Source organism: Haliotis cracherodii, unplaced genomic scaffold (assembly GCF_022045235.1).
Source record: "Haliotis cracherodii isolate W230 unplaced genomic scaffold, xgHalCrac1.p SCAF_7, whole genome shotgun sequence".
In the NCBI taxonomy this organism is placed as follows: Eukaryota; Metazoa; Mollusca; class Gastropoda; order Lepetellida; family Haliotidae; genus Haliotis; species Haliotis cracherodii.
This window is the reverse complement of record NW_027266330.1, coordinates 36,082,783-36,101,553: the sequence shown is the minus strand read 5'-3', so window position 1 is coordinate 36,101,553 and position 18,771 is coordinate 36,082,783. Positions and strand designations below refer to the sequence as shown.

General features: G+C 42.9%; 1 protein-coding gene across 2 annotated transcripts in view; it reads right to left on the bottom strand.

The window, feature by feature from the left end:
- Positions 1 to 18,771, bottom strand: part of LOC139447578 (ATP-binding cassette sub-family C member 5-like) — a 78,313-nt gene that overhangs the window by 27,641 nt on the left and 31,901 nt on the right. Inside the window, exons 4-17 of one of the 2 annotated variants that reach the window (XM_071228986.1) lie at positions 17,201 to 17,320; positions 16,180 to 16,338; positions 15,140 to 15,287; positions 14,095 to 14,242; positions 10,385 to 10,470; positions 9,334 to 9,507; positions 8,065 to 8,127; positions 6,592 to 6,676; positions 5,636 to 5,784; positions 4,821 to 4,928; positions 3,641 to 3,764; positions 2,048 to 2,196; positions 719 to 790; positions 59 to 183 (exon numbers count right to left, since the gene is read on the bottom strand). In XM_071228986.1, coding sequence (XP_071085087.1) covers positions 59 to 183; positions 719 to 790; positions 2,048 to 2,196; positions 3,641 to 3,764; positions 4,821 to 4,928; positions 5,636 to 5,784; positions 6,592 to 6,676; positions 8,065 to 8,127; positions 9,334 to 9,507; positions 10,385 to 10,470; positions 14,095 to 14,242; positions 15,140 to 15,287; positions 16,180 to 16,338; positions 17,201 to 17,320 — 1,710 coding nt within the window. Of the gene's footprint in view, positions 1 to 58; positions 184 to 718; positions 791 to 2,047; positions 2,197 to 3,640; positions 3,765 to 4,820; positions 4,929 to 5,635; positions 5,785 to 6,591; positions 6,677 to 8,064; positions 8,128 to 9,333; positions 9,508 to 10,384; positions 10,471 to 14,094; positions 14,243 to 15,139; positions 15,288 to 16,179; positions 16,339 to 17,200; positions 17,321 to 18,771 lie in introns of those variants that run through there. The other variant, XM_071228987.1, reaches the window with a different exon arrangement.

Below are 18,771 nucleotides of genomic sequence, written 5' to 3'. Positions count from 1 at the left end.
CTGTAATCATAAAAATATTAATTTATAAATATCATAATAATGTAAAATTTCTGTTTACCGTTTCTCATTGTATGGAAGCCCAAAGAGGATATTCTCCCGGACGGTGGTGTTGGTGATCCAGGCTTGCTGGGGGACGTAAGCTATGCTGCCATTGACAGCCATCTTCCCACTCAGCAGATCCATCTGCACAACACAATACAGAAAAACCATCACAGCCCTTTCTGTTCACTCACTCACTCACTCACCCACTCACCCACTCAGCAGATCCATCTGCACAACACAATACAGAAATACCATCACAGCCCTTTCTGGTGGCCAAATGCGACTTAAATCTATAATTGGTGACCTAAATTTATCTACTGCTCGCCACTTGGCTACCTAAAAGTTACAAAACTGGTGACAATATCTGTTTAAGATATCTGTTGGCGCGGAAAATTTAGGTTTAGCTCCTAAAATATTCATATTAGAGGCCGCTTGGCTCCCTAACTAAAAAACGAACATACAGGGCTGCCTCTTTGCTTAGAGGGGCAAAATATGATTTGACCCTGAATGTGGAAAATACTCAAAACTGATTGGTTAATCAGAGGTTTCTAATCACAATAACCACCTCTGATTGGCAGCTGAATTGATGACCTCATCACCATGGAAGTTGATTTTAAGAAAAATACTTGTCTCTCAATCTTTGTCAGTGGCCATTATTAAGTTAAGGTTAACTTACTCTTCCGAGGATGGCGTTGATGAGAGACGTCTTCCCCGCCCCCACACTGCCACACACCCCCAGCAGTTTTCCCTGGGTAAAAACACAGCAATCATGTGAGGGAACAACAGCTACACACATACATCACACACACAAAGGCTAAAAACACTAAAACATAGGCTTATAATGAGTGAGTGAGGGAGTTGGGTTTAAGACCACTTTCAGCAATATTCATGTAATATGACATTGAGGTACCATCAGAAATGAGCTACTGTAAATCTTGAAAATAACGCGAGCGTGAATTAAATGCAAAAAATGTAAACGGTCTTTGCTCGCATTAATTAACTTCGCCTTTATGTCTCCAAATGACTATCAACAATAAGACGGTCTCTCACTACACACTTTGGACAGCGGAAATACCAACTTCAATATAAACACAAACACGGTTTATTGAGCAGCAGTTGTAACAAGTATATAACAATGTCATTCAAAAAATAGGAATTACGAAATGGGCTTCCGACCCGTGAAGATTCCGGGGTAGAATAGGTCTTCAGCTACCCATGCTTGCCATAAAAGGCGACTAACGGGATCAGGTGGTCAGGCTCGCTGACATGATTGATGCATGCCATCGATCCCAATTGCGTGGATTGATGCACATGACATTAATCACTGGATTGTCTGGTCCAGACTCCATTATTTACAGAACGCCGTCATATAGATGGAATATTGCTGAGTACGGCGTTAAACAACAAACCAACAACAACCAACAATGGCCTTCCGGTGAGTTATCACTGCTGGGGTCAAGAGTTCTACCCATTCGTGCCAAGCTTGTTGACACCTCCGCATACCAATCAGTGAACTGTTGTTGGTTCAATTATTTTATTGCCTTTGAACTTCCTTAATGCCAGTCAGCAGAGTAAACATATCAACTGTGTGATGTTTCTAGGAAAACAGTGTTTATTGTTTTTACGGAAGTGCTCTACTCGGCGCTAATAAGCGGTGCTACTTGCTGTTTGATTGGATTAAGGTAAGGATATGTATCATTCCACTGGGGATGGGGTGGGGGAGTCACATTGTTATTGAGTCGCATTTTTCTGATACAGGTCAGCAGTCATATTAATTTTGAGACACAATAATTTCCAGTATTTGAATAGAAAAGCCAAATATCCTCTATATCAAACTTTGTGCTGAGGAACCAAACATTTATTGTTATATTTTTTTAATGTAAAAGCAGCTGTATTTTGGTGTGCATATTCAACAAAAAAACACATGTATTGTTTTGGACGCATCATAGAGTTAATACTTTGTCGGACTGCTGTGCATATGTCTCAGCAAGGGCAGATAACTCACCTTCTCAAGTACAAATGTAATGTCTGTAAGGCTGGGTTCTGGGACAGCATCCAACATAGTGGTCTCGTCCGCCTCTCGTAGCGCTGTTGTGTCATCTGGGAAGTGACCGCCATTCATCACCGGTTTCGATACGCTGCCATTATCATGATCTTCAACGGAAAATATACACATAATTACCATCAGAAAATATACACATAATTACCATCAGAAAATATTCACATAATTACCATCAGAAAATATACATATAATTACCATCAGAAAATATACACATAATTACCATCAGAAAATATACACATAATTACCATCAGAAGTTCTTGTACATAAAACCATAAAGAAGTAATTCATAAGCACATTTGTTTGTTCTTTAACGACACACTCATCAATATTACACCTTTATGACGCGGTCTGTAAATAATCGAGACTGGACCGCACAATCCAGTGACTGACACATCATGAGCATCGATCCGCCCAATTGGGATACGATGACATGCATCAACCAAGTCAGCAAGCCTGACCACCAGATCCCGCTAGTCTCCTCTTACAACAAGCATGGGTTGCTGAAGACCTCTTCTAACTCGGATCTTCACAGGGTGGTATAAGTATGTGAACATCATGTATTTGATTACATCTATGGCTAGTCCAGCATTTCAGAGTCCAAGTGACATCATGACGAACTGTGGGATAACCATGTCCTTGACAACAACAAAAAAAGTGAGCATGGCTCACTAAAACCCCCGACCCGCCTAGAGTGTCAGTAGTTTCAAATTAAATGGTGAGGATAGGGTTAGGGTTTGAAAAATTCATTAAAAAATGGTAAATTAATAAAAAAAAAAAATTCTTTTGACTGCACCCCTCCATATGACACAGATTATATGTACTAAGTTTGAGATGAATCCACTGAATAGTTTAAGAGAAATCTCACGGACAAAGTTTTCGGACAGACGTTAGGGTTTGAAAAATTCATTAAAAAAATGGAAAATTAATAAAAACATTTTTTTTTCTTTTGACTGCACCCCTTCATATGACACAGATTTTATGTACTAAGTTTGAGATGAGTTTGTTTGTGGTCAAACAACCAACAATGGTACCAGTTTTTAGTTTTTCATTCCAGTATTAAAAAAAACCACTGTAAATAATTTTGTGACATTTGATTGGGAAACCAAGCAAAATCTATTGCATTTACATTAAACCGAAAACAAATTAGGCTACGTCCACAAGCAGTCTGTTATTATTGCTGACTAATTGTTTATAACATTTGTTTGTTTGTTTGTTGTTTAACGCAGCACTCAGCAATGTTCCAGGTGACAGTGGTCTGTAAATAATCGAGTCTGGACCACACAATCCACTGATTGACATCAGGAGCATTCTCCCCCGGATCTTCACAGGTGTATTTATAACAATTGAATTCAAAATGATTCTGTATTGATGGGAGTCACAAATGTAAAAACTGGTGTGCACGCTTTGCGTAAACCCGTTACGCTGATTTACACAGTATGCAGTATGTTTTTACGTCAATACCTCCTTTCATTACAAATGTAGAAATCATTCTTCAATAATAAGGCTGAAAACGTTATGAAATAAAATCAAACTCACTATGTTTCTTCTCAGTAGATTCAATGATGCCCCAGCTAAACGTGGCATCTTGCATAGCTATTCTTTGATTGGAGGACGTCACGCTGCACTTGGGCGGGGTGATCTCCTCCATACACAACACACTCTGCAGAACAACACCATCACATTGTCACACTGTGCAGGTATAGTAAGTCGATACTGGACCAGGCAAACCAGTGATTGAAAGCACGCTCAAAGGTCATTACCCCCAAACTTAACTGTGACTTTGCACTCCCATACCTAAAGTTTGACTTAGCACAAGGTGATTGTTACTCCCATACCTTAAATTTGACTTAGCATAAGGTGATTGTCACTCCCATACCTAAAGTTTGACTTAGCACAAGGTGATTGTTACTCCCATACCTTAAGTTTGACTTAGCACAAGGTGATTGTTACTCCCATACCTTAAGTTTGACTTAGCACAAGGTGATTGTCACTCCCATACCTTAAGTTTGACTTAGCACAAGGTGATTGTCACTCCCATACCTTAAGTTTGACTTAGCACAAGGTGATTGTCACTCCCATACCTTAAGTTTGACTTAGCATAAGGTGATTGTTACTCCCATACCTTAAATTTGACTTAGCACAAGGTGATTGTTACTCCTATACCTTAAGTTTGACTTAGCGCTAAGACTGCGTTGTGAGCAGGGTCTTGGGCCATGATTTAGTGGACTCCTGCAATAAGCATGGGAAACTGGATACCAATTCTTCGCCTGATCACCCACAGAGTATGAGAGCAACATAACTAGGACAGTCTGTGCCCAACCCTTTTGAGTCTACAAGCCAAACTTTATTGTTTTAAGTATTTTTTAGTATCTTTTAACCAAAGTTTATGGACTAGTATAACCTGACTTCACTTGCTTCTCCGTAAACAAGTGACATTGATCAAAACATGCCTCTGTTCACCCAGTAGTGAATGGGTAACACGGAAGGAGAAGATGGTCATGTGACCTTTAAGCATCTCATAAGGAAGCTGGGATTGTATACTCCCCAGGGAGCTGAGAATGAAATTTGAGTACGCATTGCCCGGGATAATGATGTAGCGAGTTGAGCATGCTTGAAAAAAATAACACAAACACATAATTAATATTATTACAAAATGAAATCCTGACTCGAGTTTAGGACCAGTGGTTTTTAAAAAAGGCAGTCTTCTAGAACCCACCTTATACCTCTTCATGGAGACAAAGACTTCAGCCAGGGCCTTTATTGCATATGGCAGGACACCAAGTGAGAACCTCATCGAATTCAACAACGACACAAATGTGAAAGCCTGAAAAACATGAAACCCAAAATGTACCGTATTTGCTGTGATAAGCACCCTAGGTACTAAAAAAATTGACATCAGCGGACGCTTATTAAAACCATACACAATTTAAATTTATAGCCAGAGATTAAGCTTTAGAACTTTGTTCAAACGTTGATGAGACGAGGGCAACACATTTTCTTTTTTCGTTTCACCAGCCTGCCGCCCATCCTAAAAAGCAGCTGGATAAGAAATACATTAAACAGAAAATATTTATTTTATTATGTCTCCCACTAGTAATACAGATCCTCAATAAAAAATGTTATATATAAATTCTATGTCTACATCACTACCACTAGTATCAGTGATTTAAGAAGCCAGCTGCTATTTTAACTCCACTGCAGGATTTAATGAATGAATGAATGAATGAATGAATGAATGAATGAATGAATGAATGAATGAATGAATGAATGAATGAATGAATAAATAAATAAATAAATAAATAAATAAATAAATAAATAAATAAATAAATAAATAAATAAATAACAGAGATACATTTTTTTTTATTCTTATTTGACCGACCGACTTTCATGGAAAATAATCCATGAAAGATAAGACTTAAAAAGAGTAGCCCAAAGCTTTTTTGACTAGACTAGACTAGACTAGACTAGACTAGACTAGACTAGACAATAAATATTTATTTCCGAACATGTACATGACGTAAGCAGTACTACCTTGGCAGCTGTGAGTTCGTTCCCTGAGGCCACGTAGGCTATGAAGGTGACGACGGATGAGAAGACAGGCACCATGCCAGCGATGGATGTGCTGAGAGACTGTACGTACGCCCCCTTCTCCAACACCCTGCGCTCTGTACTCCGGATGTCTGTACAACACACACAACCAGTCACAGACACTGTACACACTGGGAACTCTCTCGTCCCTTGTTGAATGTAGGCAATGTGCAGTAATTTAAAAACAAGAGGTTAATAGCAAGAGCAACAACCTGCTCCATAGCGGAACAATGACACACAATAAGCAAGGTCACAAATGTTTCATCACCAGATTCTCATCTTACTTTGTACTTCTTATAGGGCTGGGACGGGTAACTCGGGTACTCGGGCTGGGTGGGTCAGTGAGTGAGTGAGTGAGTTGAGTTTAATGCCGCTTTTAACAGTATTCCAGTTATATCACGGCATGTCAGCTTAATGTGGGAGGAAAGCCCCAAGTGATGCAGGTCTCAGACATTTACCACTTCGGTGAAACCCACGAGCACGGGTATGGTGCTGACAAACCTAAAAACATAATCGGGCGAACCAGGATTCAAACCCACAATCCAAGGTTTCTGGCATGCCCAAGGGACACAACTCTGCACATTGAATCGCAGCGCCTTAGACAACTGGGCCACCCGTGCCACCTCACTGCCCAAGAATTCCTTTAGGAGTTCAATCACATAAGGTACTGTGGAGGTATTTCGACCCTGAATCCCAACATGGGTGGTAGGTATAGTGCTCTTCTGTTATAGAGGAATAAGTTCAGAGCAGTAATATTACACGAAGGTAGACAAGGGAGAAGAATACCACACCTGATATTGTTTTGGCAAACAGGTAGGTATAGTGCTCTTCTGTTATAGAGGAATAAGTCCAGAGCAGTAATATTACACGAAGGTAGACAAGGGAGAAGAATACCACACCTGATATTGTTTTGGCAAACGGTTTTTCCCACGCATACATCTTGATGAGTTTCACACAAGTCAGCAGTTCAGACATCATGCGAACCTAGAAATGGAGGAGAACACGGCGACAATATTATGACCATGATTACACAACTCAACCGGCGGACGATATTCTGACAGTATAAATTACACATTTTTTTCTGCGCATCCACATATACAACAAACAGATATTGTATTTTGAATCATCCCTGTATCACTCATGTACCAATTGGAGAACATCTAAGTAATATTCAAGTACCATCTCTGTACCATCTGTGTACCATCTAATTATTCATCTATACTACTCACCAGAAGTTAAGGTCCACCCATTTTTTTCATATTACTATGGGTAATCTCTCATGCCAAGTCCTTCATATTACCATGGTAAATCTGTCATGCCAAGTCTTTCATATTAAAGAAAGCGTTATCCCAAATATAATATTTGTTACATTAGACTACTTTCTCAATGGTATCGCATGTTTATATATATTAACTCTATGCTCTTTATCAGCATTCACCTGATGAAGGAGCAAGAAGTAGCTCTGAAACATCATGACAAAGAAAAAACAGGAGTTGCAGCCCATAAAAAGTGTTACTTATTCATCACCAGTATAGTTGTGTGGACCCACTGATGGACTTGTGTCTCGGAGGACCAACAAACAGATACCCCAACCATATAACCCGGGACATGTACGGCCAACAAACAGATACCTCAACCCTATAACCCGGGACATGTACGGCCAACAAACAGATACCCCAACCCTATAACCCGGGACACGTACGGCCAACAAACAGATACCCCAACCCTATAACCCGGGACATATACGGCCAACAAACAGATACCCCAACCCTATAACCCGGGACATGTACAGCCAACAAACAGATACCCCAACCCTATAACCCAAGACATGTACGGCCAACAAACAGATACCCCAACCCTATAACCCGGGACATGTACGGGCAACAAACAGATACCCCAACCCTATAACCCGTGACATGTAGGCCAACAAACAGATACCCCAACCCTATAACCCGGGACATGTACGGCCAACAAACAGATACCCCAACCCTATAACCCGGAACATGTACGGCCAACAAACAGATACCCCAACCCTATAACCCGGGACATGCAAGGCCAACAAACAGATACCCCAACCCTATAACCCGGGACATGTACGGCCAACAAACAGATACCCCAACCCTATAACCCGGGACATGCAAGGCCAACAAACAGATACCCCAACCCTATAACCCGGGACATGTACGGCCAACAAACAGATACCCCAACCATATAACCCGGGACATGTACGGCCAACAAACAGATACCCCAACCCTATAACCCGGGACATGCAAGGCCAACAAACAGATACCCCAACCCTATAACCCGGGACATGTACGGCCAACAAACATATACCCCAACCCTATAACCCGGGACATATACGGCATACTCACACGCTTATCTGTCACTTTTATTCCTTCTCTCCTAAACTTAGTAGTGAGTCTCGATATCAGTGCCTGGAAACAAGAACCATGTCAAGACAATTGGAGAAAGACAGCAAATGTAACACAAAGCAAGAAATGAACTACAAAGCAGGTTTTCTGCTGAGCCAGGGGAACTTCTATTGACAAAATATCAAAACAGTTGGCAGGACAAACTCTTGTACAGACTGTATAAAGAGACACTTGGGAATGAACAAATACCCTTTCTCTCATGACATGCCAAGATGTGACATTTTGCTCTGAAAGTGAACATCCAAACTAGTTAACATCAGAGATCTGATTGGTTGGTTGGTTTGTTGTTTAACGCCGCACTCAGCAATATTCCAGCTATTTGAGGGTGGTCTGTAAATAATCGAGTCTGGACCAGACAATACAGTGATTGATATCATGAGCATCGATCCACGCAATTGGGATCGATGACATGCATCAATCAAGTCAGCGAGCCTGACCACCCGATCCCGTTAGTCGCCTTTTACGACAAGCATAGCCACCTTTTACGGCAAGCATGGGTTGCTGAAGACCTATCTGAGGTCATCCCATTACAGGTCACGTCATAACGACCTTTCCGGGACTTTGACCAACCAATGAAAAGACTGATTGGAAGTCGGAATTTGCAAATTTGAAAGCAGCTTTCTCAACTGAGTGAGTATGGTTTAACGCCGCTTTTAGCAATATTCCAACAATATCACGGTGGGGGACACCAGAAATGGGCTTTACACATTGTACCCATGTCGGGAATCAAACCCGGGTCTTTGGCGTGAATGAGCGAACGCTTAAACCACTAGGCTACCCAACCGCCCCAGCTTTCTAAAGCTTTAAGGCACTAGATGGCCTCTTCCATTCCAGACTATACTTTGAAAAACATTATGATTAAACTACAAATTAGAAAATTGAACAATGGGTTCATATAATGCCTGTGTTAGGAGTAAAAGGCATGCTTACGGTCCGTGAAGTCTGCTGCTACAAAGTGATGTATCTTTTACAATATATGGTCCCCAAAATTTCAGAATTTCAGGGGACACTAGAAATGGGCTTCACACATTGTACCCATGTGGGGAATCGAATCTGGGTCTTCAGCGTGACGAGCAAACGCTTCAAACCACTAGACTACCCCACCATTCACCAATCCACTGAGTCGCCTCTTACAACAAGCATTGGTACATTGGGAGAAACTCCATCTTTGACGTTCACGTGACCCCTGTTTACAACACTGCTACTTACAGCAAAGGGATAAAAGCCCAGGAAAATTAAGGTTCCAATAAGACCATAAGGTCCCAGTAGAAAAACAGCATAAATAGATCCTCCCAGCAACACGAAGGGTGCACAAAAGACCAGAGGACCAATAGCAGTGGCTTCGAACAGACGCTGGCCGTCATTACCAACTAAATTGACTAGCTGAAAAGAGAAAAAAACAAAAGAGATTTAGTGAAGCATGTTACCCGGTTACCCACTGTAGGAACATTGTCATGTCCGATTGGGATATTGTCGTTTCGGAGCCCTGGCAAATGCTATTTACATACATGTATAAAACGATCAGATCATGGATGTACCGAAGTCGACTGAACTTATATCTTTACTCAAACGTTTAAAAGTCAGAAACAATGCGACCGAAGTTGACTGAAGTTATATCTTTACTCAAACGTTTAAAAGTCAGAAACAATGCGACCGAAGTCGACTGAAGTTATATCTTTACTCAAACGTTTAAAAGTCAGAAACAATGCGACCGAAGTCGACTGAAGTTATATCGTTACTCAACGTTTAAAAGTCAGAAACAATGCGACCGAAGTCGACTGAAGTTATATCTTTACTCAAACGTTTAAAAGTCAGAAACAATGCGACCGAAGTCGACTGAAGTTATTTCTTTACTCAAACGTTTAAAAGTCAGAAACAATGCGACCGAAGTCGCCTGAAGTTATATCTTTACTCAAACGTTTAAAAGTCAGAAACAATGTGTGTACAGCCAGACAGAAATGCAAAAATCTGCCTCTTTTATTGTTATTGTATTTAAACAATGTATCACGTGACTAACCACGGGTCCGGGTAGTCCTGTGGGTACTCGCGGCCTACTCAGGACCCGCCGGACCAGAGTTTCCTAATTACCCTTGTACAGAGCCTACAAAAAGCAGTTCCTGCTAAGAGATCTCATTTGCAAACTTATCATGATACCAACTTGATCGGAGTGGTTCACAGCATTGATTACACAGCATTGATTACACTGTCCAAAACAGGAAAAAGGGACTATGTTTCCAACCTTCCACACAAGAATACATACCTCGCCAACAGTCTTGTTTTTCAAACTCTTCAATCGTAATATTTTCTTGAATAAAAAACTTGTAGCACCAGCTCTAACACGCACACCTGAAAAACAGAATGTACATTGAAAGGCTTTAATCTTGAGGGGGGGGATGTCATGAAGCTTGAACAACACCATCTGGGCACGATGATACGCAATAACTAAGCAAGACCACACAATACTGAGTGAGTGAGTGAGTGGGTATGGTTTTACGCAACTTTTAGCAATAGTCCAGCAATATCACGGCGGGGGACACCAGACACGGGCTTCACACATTGTGCTCATGTCGGGAATCAAACCCGGGTCTTCGGCGTTGATGAGTGAACACTTAAACCAGTAGGCTACCCCACTGCCGCCCCAACACGATACCCCTTAGTAGTATGTTTGTTTGTTTGTTTGTTTGTTTGCCCCACCGCCGCCCCAACACGATACCCCTTAGTAGTATGTTTGTTTGTTTGTTTGCCCCACTGCCGCCCCAACACGATACCCCTTAGTAGTTTGTTTGTTTGTTTGTTTGTTTGCCCTACCGCCGCCCCAACACGATACCCCTTAGTAGTATGTTTGTTTGTTTGTTTGCCCCACCGCCGCCCCAACACGATACCCCTTAGTAGTATGTTTGTTTGTTTGTTTGCCCCACTGCCGCCCCAACACGATACCCCTTAGTAGTTTGTTTGTTTGTTTGTTTGTTTGCCCTACCGCCGCCCCAACACGATACCCCTTAGTAGTATGTTTGTTTGTTTGTTTGCCCCACCGCTGCCCTAACACGATACCCCTTAGTAGTATGTTTGTTTTGTTTTTTTTGTTTGCCCTACCGCCGCCCCAACACGATACCCCTTTGTAGTATGTTTGTTTGTTTGTTTGTTTGCCCCACTGCCGCCCCAACACGATACCCCTTAGTAGTATGTTTGTTTTGTTTTTTTTGTTTGCCCCACTGCCGCCCCAACACGATACCCCTTAGTAGTATGTTTGTTTGTTTGTTTGTTTGCCCCACCGCCGCCCCACCACGATACCCCTTAGTAGTATGTTTGTTTGTTTGTTTGCCCCACCGCCGCCCCACCGCCGCCCCACCACGATACCCCTTAGTAGTATGTTTGTTTGTTTGTTTGCCCCACTGCCGCCCCAACACGATACCCCTTAGTAGTTTGTTTGTTTGTTTGTTTGTTTGCCCTACCGCCGCCCCAACACGATACCCCTTAGTAGTATGTTTGTTTGTTTGTTTGCCCCACCGCTGCCCTAACACGATACCCCTTAGTAGTATGTTTGTTTTGTTTTTTTTGTTTGCCCTACCGCCGCCCCAACACGATACCCCTTTGTAGTATGTTTGTTTGTTTGTTTGTTTGCCCCACTGCCGCCCCAACACGATACCCCTTAGTAGTATGTTTGTTTTGTTTTTTTTGTTTGCCCCACTGCCGCCCCAACACGATACCCCTTAGTAGTATGTTTGTTTGTTTGTTTGTTTGCCCCACCGCCGCCCCACCACGATACCCCTTAGTAGTATGTTTGTTTGTTTGTTTGCCCCACCGCCGCCCCACCACGATACCCCTTAGTAGTATGTTTGTTTGTTTGTTTGCCCCACCGCCGCCCCACCACGATACCCCTTAGTAGTATGTTTGTTTGTTTGTTTGTTTGCCCCACCGCCGCCCCACCACGATACCCCTTAGTAGTATGTTTGTTTGTTTGTTTGCCCCACCGCCGCCCCACCACGATACCCCTTAGTAGTATGTTTGTTTGTTTGTTTGCCCCACCGCCGCCCCACCACGATACCCCTTAGTAGTATGTTTGTTTGTTTGTTTGCCCCACCGCCGCCCCACCACGATACCCCTTAGTAGTATGTTTGTTTGTTTGTTTGCCCCACCGCCGCCCCACCACGATACCCCTTAGTAGTATGTTTGTTTGTTTGTTTGTTTGCCCCACCGCCGCCCCAACACGATACCCCTTAGTAGTATGTTTGTTTGCTTGCTTGCTTGCTTGCTTGCTTGCTTGCTTGCTTGTTTGTTTGTTTGTTTGTTTGTTTGTTACTCAGCAATAATCCATCTATATGACAGGGGTCTGTAATTAATTGAGTCTGGACCAGACAACCCAGTGACTGACATCAAGAGCATCAATCTATGCAATTGGGATACGATGACATGAATCAACCAAGTCAGCGAGCTGACCACCTCATCCTGTTAGTCGGGAATTAGGTCTTTGGACAAGCAAGAGGTGCCGGGGACCTACTCAAACAGAAATACCTGCATGGTCCCATGAAGAAAAGTTCTGCAACAACATCTCTATGTGTAGCAGTGTAGTGTAGCTACGATAAAACAATGTGTCTCTCACCAGAACAACAGTAGAGGTTCAAGGCTGCAACAACATCTCTATGTGTAGCAGTGTAGTGTAGCTACAATACAACAATGTGTCTCTCACCAGAACAACAGTAGAGGTTCAAGGCTGCAACAACATCTCTATGTGTAGCAGTGTAGTGTAGCTACAATACAACAATGTGTCTCTCACCAGAACAACAGTAGAGGTTCAAGGCTGCAACAACATGTGTAGCAGTGTAGTGTAGCTACGATACAACAACGTGTCTCCCACCAGAACAACAGTAGAGGCTCAAGGCTGCAACAACATGTGTAGCAGTGTAGTTCCGAGGTTCCAGACTATATCAACATGGTAACAATGTGTCTCACCTGAATGGTAGCCGAGGTTCCAGACTGCAGCTATGTCACCATGGTAACAATGTGTCTCACCTGACCGGTAGCCGAGGTTCCAGACTGCAGCTATGTCTCCATGGTAACAATGTGTCTCACCTGAAAGGTAGCCGAGGATCCAGACTGCAGCAATGTCACCATGGTAACAATGTGTCTCACCTGAACGGTAGCCAAGGTTCCAGACTGCAGCTATGTCACCATGGTAACAATGTGTCTCACCTGACCGGTAGCCGAGGTTCCAGACTGCGGCTATGTCACCATGGTAACAATGTGTCTCACCTGACCGGTAGCCGAGGTTCCAGACTGTACCTATATCACCATGGTAACAATGTGTCTCACCTGAACGGTAGCCGAGGTTCCAGACTGCAGCTATGTCACCATGGTAACAGTGTGTCTCACCTGAACGGTAGCCGAGGTTCCAGACTGTACCTATATCACCATGGCAACAATGTGTCTCACCTGAACGGTAGCCGAGGTTCCAGACTGCAGCTATGTCACCATGGTAACAATGTGTCTCACCTGAACGGTAGCCGAGGTTCCAGACTGTACCTATATCACCATGGTAACAATGTGTCTCACCTGAACGGTAGCCGAGGTTCCAGACTGCAGCTATGTCACCATGGTAACAGTGTGTCTCACCTGACCGGTAGCCGAGGTTCCAGACTGTACCTATATCACCATGGTAACAATGTGTCTCACCTGAACGGTAGCCGAGGTTCCAGACTGCAGCTATATCACCATGGTAACAATGTGTCTCACCTGAACGGTAGCCGAGGTTCCAGACTGCAGCTATGTCACCATGGTAACAATGTGTCTCACCTGACCGGTAGCCGAGGTTCCAGACTGAAGCTATGTCACCATGGTAACAATGTGTCTCACCTGACTGGTAGCCGAGGTTCCAGACTGAAGCTATGTCACCATGGTAACAATGTGTATCACCTGACCGGTAGCCGAGGTTCCAGACTGCAGCTATATCACCATGGTAACAATGTGTCTCACCTGAACGGTAGCCGAGGTTCCAGACTATAGCTCCAGTCAGGGTCCTACCGGCCTCACACAGAAATAACCCGGCCACGTACGCCAGACCCGTGCCGATGGTTATATCCCCTTGAGACAAGTAGTTGAGGAAATTATGGATTAAAAATATCTGTGAATGGAAGATTGAAAATATTTAACACTCTTAAGGAACAACCCAAATCATACGACAAGCATATTCACCTTTTACGGCAAGCATGGCTTGCTGAAGACCTATTCTACCCCGGATCTTCACCGGTCCAAAAGGTAAAGGCTAGCTTTATCACTTGTATTCTTATACTGACCTATTTCCTTCTTTTTCTTTAAGAAAACAATACTATGTAGTCTGATGTTATTAATGGTGAAATTTGTTTACAATCAATTTGGGATGGGTACTGGAGGTTCAAAGTGTATCACAATATTTTACAATGTACAAGGCTGTATAGCACTATGTATCGCAATATATTGTATAATTCTAAATCCTAAATTTGAAGCGCCAGTGTATAAAGTTCATAAATGGAACAAAACAAGATGCTGGTACAACATAATGGTCACTCATTCGATGTATATGCTCCAGATGCAAGCTCTGGGCCCCGTTTCACAAAGCGATCGTAGCGCTAAGATGATCGTAACTCCCATACTTTAACATAGACTTACGACAGACTGATCGCTTTGTGGAACGGGGCCCTGGGTATTTGGCAAGAGCGTAACATTAAACACATGATAAAATCACTATTTGAAATTACCCAATATACCGAGCATTTAAAAATGATTTTTGTGATGCGTATAATGGAAAGAATGAAATTGAATTTACCGAGATACCGGTAATACCGCGCACCCTTATCATCAATCAGTCATTATTCATTCAAAATTCCTATAGTTGATCTGTTATGCTATGACATATTACATGTGTATTAAGCATATTCATAGGGAAGAATCGTGTGTCTTTCACTTCTTTTGAGTAGTAAGTTTTTTTAGATGTCAGCTTATTTTATTGTTAAAGATTTCAAAAACATGAGTACCGTCTTACCGGATTAGCAAGACAAAAGGCACAGAAAATAAGTATGATGAAGAACGTCACGATGACTCGAGTCTTGACGAAGCGGTACAGGACTCGAGCGAAGGAAGATTTTGCCACGCCCATTGTGCGCACTTCCTCTTTCCACAACCTTTCAAATCTGGAACATGGAATGAGTGAGTGAGTGAGTGGGTGGGTGGGTGGGTGGGTGGGCAGGCGTGCGGGCGGGCGAGCGAGTGAGTGGATGGGTGAGTGGATGGGTGAGTGAGTGAGTGAGTGGATGAGTGAGTGAGAGAGTGAGTGGATGAGTGAGTGAGTGAGTGAGTGGGTGAGTGAGTGGATCAGTGAGTGAGTGGATCAGTGAGTGAGTGGATCAGTGAGTGAGTGAGTGAGTGAGTGAGTGAGTGAGTGAGTGAGTGAGTGAGTGGATGGGTGAGTGAGTGGGTGGGTGGGTGGGTGAGTTGGTGGGTGGGCGAATGAGTTTGGTTTAAAACAGTTATATCACAACGTGTCATTTTAAGCCTGAAGTGATGCAGGTCTGAAATGTAAGACCCACAAGCACAAGCACAAACCCCAGAAATAATATAAGCCAAACTGAGATTCAAACACAGATTCCTGGCATGCCTAAGGGACACAACTCTGCATCCTGAGCAAGTGATTTGGGGTTGAATGTGCCTTTAAAGGTGATGAACAGTTATGTCACCTTGTTGTGAGAGGAAAGCTCAAAGCAACCACATCAACCACAAGGCTATCCTACTGAAGACAACACCACTGGTCTGACTGGACTTAAGCCCAGTCTTTGTCCAGTATCTGGATGTTCTCCAGCAACTGTTTGGATTCAAACCCTGTCATGCACACAACAGGCTAGCACATCAACCACCAGGTTACCCAAATGATGACATTTTGACAACACGACCTGTCTAAGTGGACTTTAGCCAAGTTGTTGTCAAGCATCTGAATGTTCTCCAACAACTGTTTGGATTCAAACCCAGTCATGCACACAATAGGCTAGCACATCAACCACCAAGCTACCCAACTGATGACAACACTACCTGTCTGAGTTGACTTTAGCCGAGTCCTCGTCCAGTATCTGGATGTTCTCGAGGAAGTCGACACCTTTCCGGAAGACCTTCCACATGGTTGGGGAGAGCCAGCTGTAGAAGATGCTGCTGAAGCAGCCGGCCTTGGCCAGCGGAAACTCATACTTGGATCTGGTGATGCAACACAAAATGAACTATATTACCTAGGGTAGAAAGGCCATGTGCAACTTTCTAATATGTGCATGTGTGCATTTTAGCAATTCTCAATGCTGATAGGTGGAAGCTAGACTGACATTTAGTCCCAGAAATAAAGTTATATAAATATATATCTAAAAAATCTAATAAAAAAAATAAAATCCAAATGGATCCATGAACAATCTTAATTTCAGGCCGAGAGATAAGGCAATCTAGACTTTCCAGATCACTCTAGACTTGAGTTGGACTCCTTTTTTAATTGACTTCTCTAGGGTCTGGGTTGGTTGGTTTGTTATCTAACGCCGCACTCAGCACTATTCCAGCTATATGACGGCGGTCTAGGGTCTGGGTTGGTTGGTTTGTTATCTAACGGCGCACTCAGCACTATTCCAGCTATATGACGACGGTCTAGGGTCTGGGTTGGTTGGTTTGTTATCTAACGCCGCACTCAGCACTATTCCAGCTATATGACGGCAGTCTAGGGTCTGGGTTGGTTGGTTTGTTGTTTAACGCCGCACTCAGCACTATTCCAGCTATATGACGGCGGTCTAGGGTCTTGGTTGGCTGGTTTGTTATCTAAGGCCGCACTCAGCACTATTCCAGCTATATGACGGCGGTCTAGGGTCTGGGAGACAGACTATGTTGAAACTATATGATGTCACAGTGTTTCATTGTTGAGAAGAATTGGAACAATGTCGGCTACAAGCACGAACAAACAATATAATGCCCTGTGCGAGTTTCTGGCATTTATTCAACTCTGTCCCTGTGGGTAAAATCATGCTCTTCAAACATGCAGCAGTCTACAAGTACAAGAGCGGGAGATGTAGGCTGTTCCCACCTTTTGCCCTTCCTGACAGGGATCGCATGGGAAAGTGCATTTCTGTACTTCTTTATTCCGTTTTCACGTTTCGGAGACAGAGAAAATCCTGCTTCCGACTTAGCCTCGATTTCCAAAATCCTGAAACAAAAAAGTGCATATATGATAACATTGTATTGAACATAGAGGATCTAGAGGCAAGCAATACAAAATGGACTAACATCATGTAGTGTTTGACTGATGGGAGCATGTGCCAAGAGGTCTGCGTCACCCGGAGTACCCAGTGTATCATATCATGTAGTGTTTGACTGATGGGGGCACGTGCCAAGAGGTCTCTGTCACCCTGAGTTCCCAGTGTATCATATCATGTAGTGTTTGACTGATGGGAGCACTTGCCAAGAGGTCTGCGTCACCCTGAGTACCCAGTGTATCATATCATGCAGTGTTTGACTGATGGGGGCACGTGCCAAGAGGTCTGCATCACCCTGAGTACCCAGTGTATCATATCATGTAGTGTTTGACTGATGGGGGCACGTGCCAAGAGGTCTGCATCACCATGAGTACCCAGTGTATCATATCATGTAGTGTTTGACTGATGGGAGCACGTGCCAAGAGGTCTGCATCACCATGAGTACCCAGTGTATCATATCATGTAGTGTTTGACTGATGGGGGCACGTGCCAAGAGGTCCGAGTCACCCTGAGTACCAAGTGTATCATATCGCCAGCCTGTTATGGACTCATTCGTTGCTATTTTGAGTATCTGTTCTTTCATGCAGGGAAATCTAGGATTCCAAACTAAGTGCCCTTGACAGGCAAATTGGGAAAATCATTATTTAGTTCAGCTTTTCTAAATTCAGAGGTATATTAACATTGATTTTTAACATTGTAGTCAAGGTTATAATCAAGATAATGTCAAACTGAGCATTAAAGCCTCTTCCTTATATCGGTCCTGTTAACAGTGTAATACAAGGCATCTTACAGAGCCATAACATTAGTTCAAGTAACAGTGAATTGGGAAATGTTTAATTCAAGTTTTGGGGTCATTTCGTGCAGACATGGGGTCCAATATCGGCCTATTAGCAGGTCTTGATATATCCCTGTTAATGATTTCAACAAGTGACGATAAAAATTATTGCGGACCATCTCAAATACAGCATTAATATCCAGGGAAACACCTTTTTCAGCTAAAATTCATTTATAAGAAAGTGATGGTGAAATGGGGTTTAGCATCGCATCCCAGATTATTGCACTTATATAGCGACGTGCATGCACGTGTGTGTGGCTGCTAGTACTAGTCCGGACTGATGCCGATTTATAGTGCTGACACACGTTTAAAGGGAAGCTAAAGAAAGCTTTAAACAACTCTTTCAAAACCCACATTTGTTTCTGCCAACTCAAAATTTAATGAAGCATGAACAATTAAAGACATACAGGCCTTTATGAATTCATCAATTACACAGACAGAATATCATTTATGTTTTTTAACAGACAACGCAAATAAGAGAAAGAAACAGTCCAGAAACGTACTGTAAACAAATCATGTGTTATAGCCAAACTAAAATGTCCCAGCAGTCGCATGACTGACTCAAAC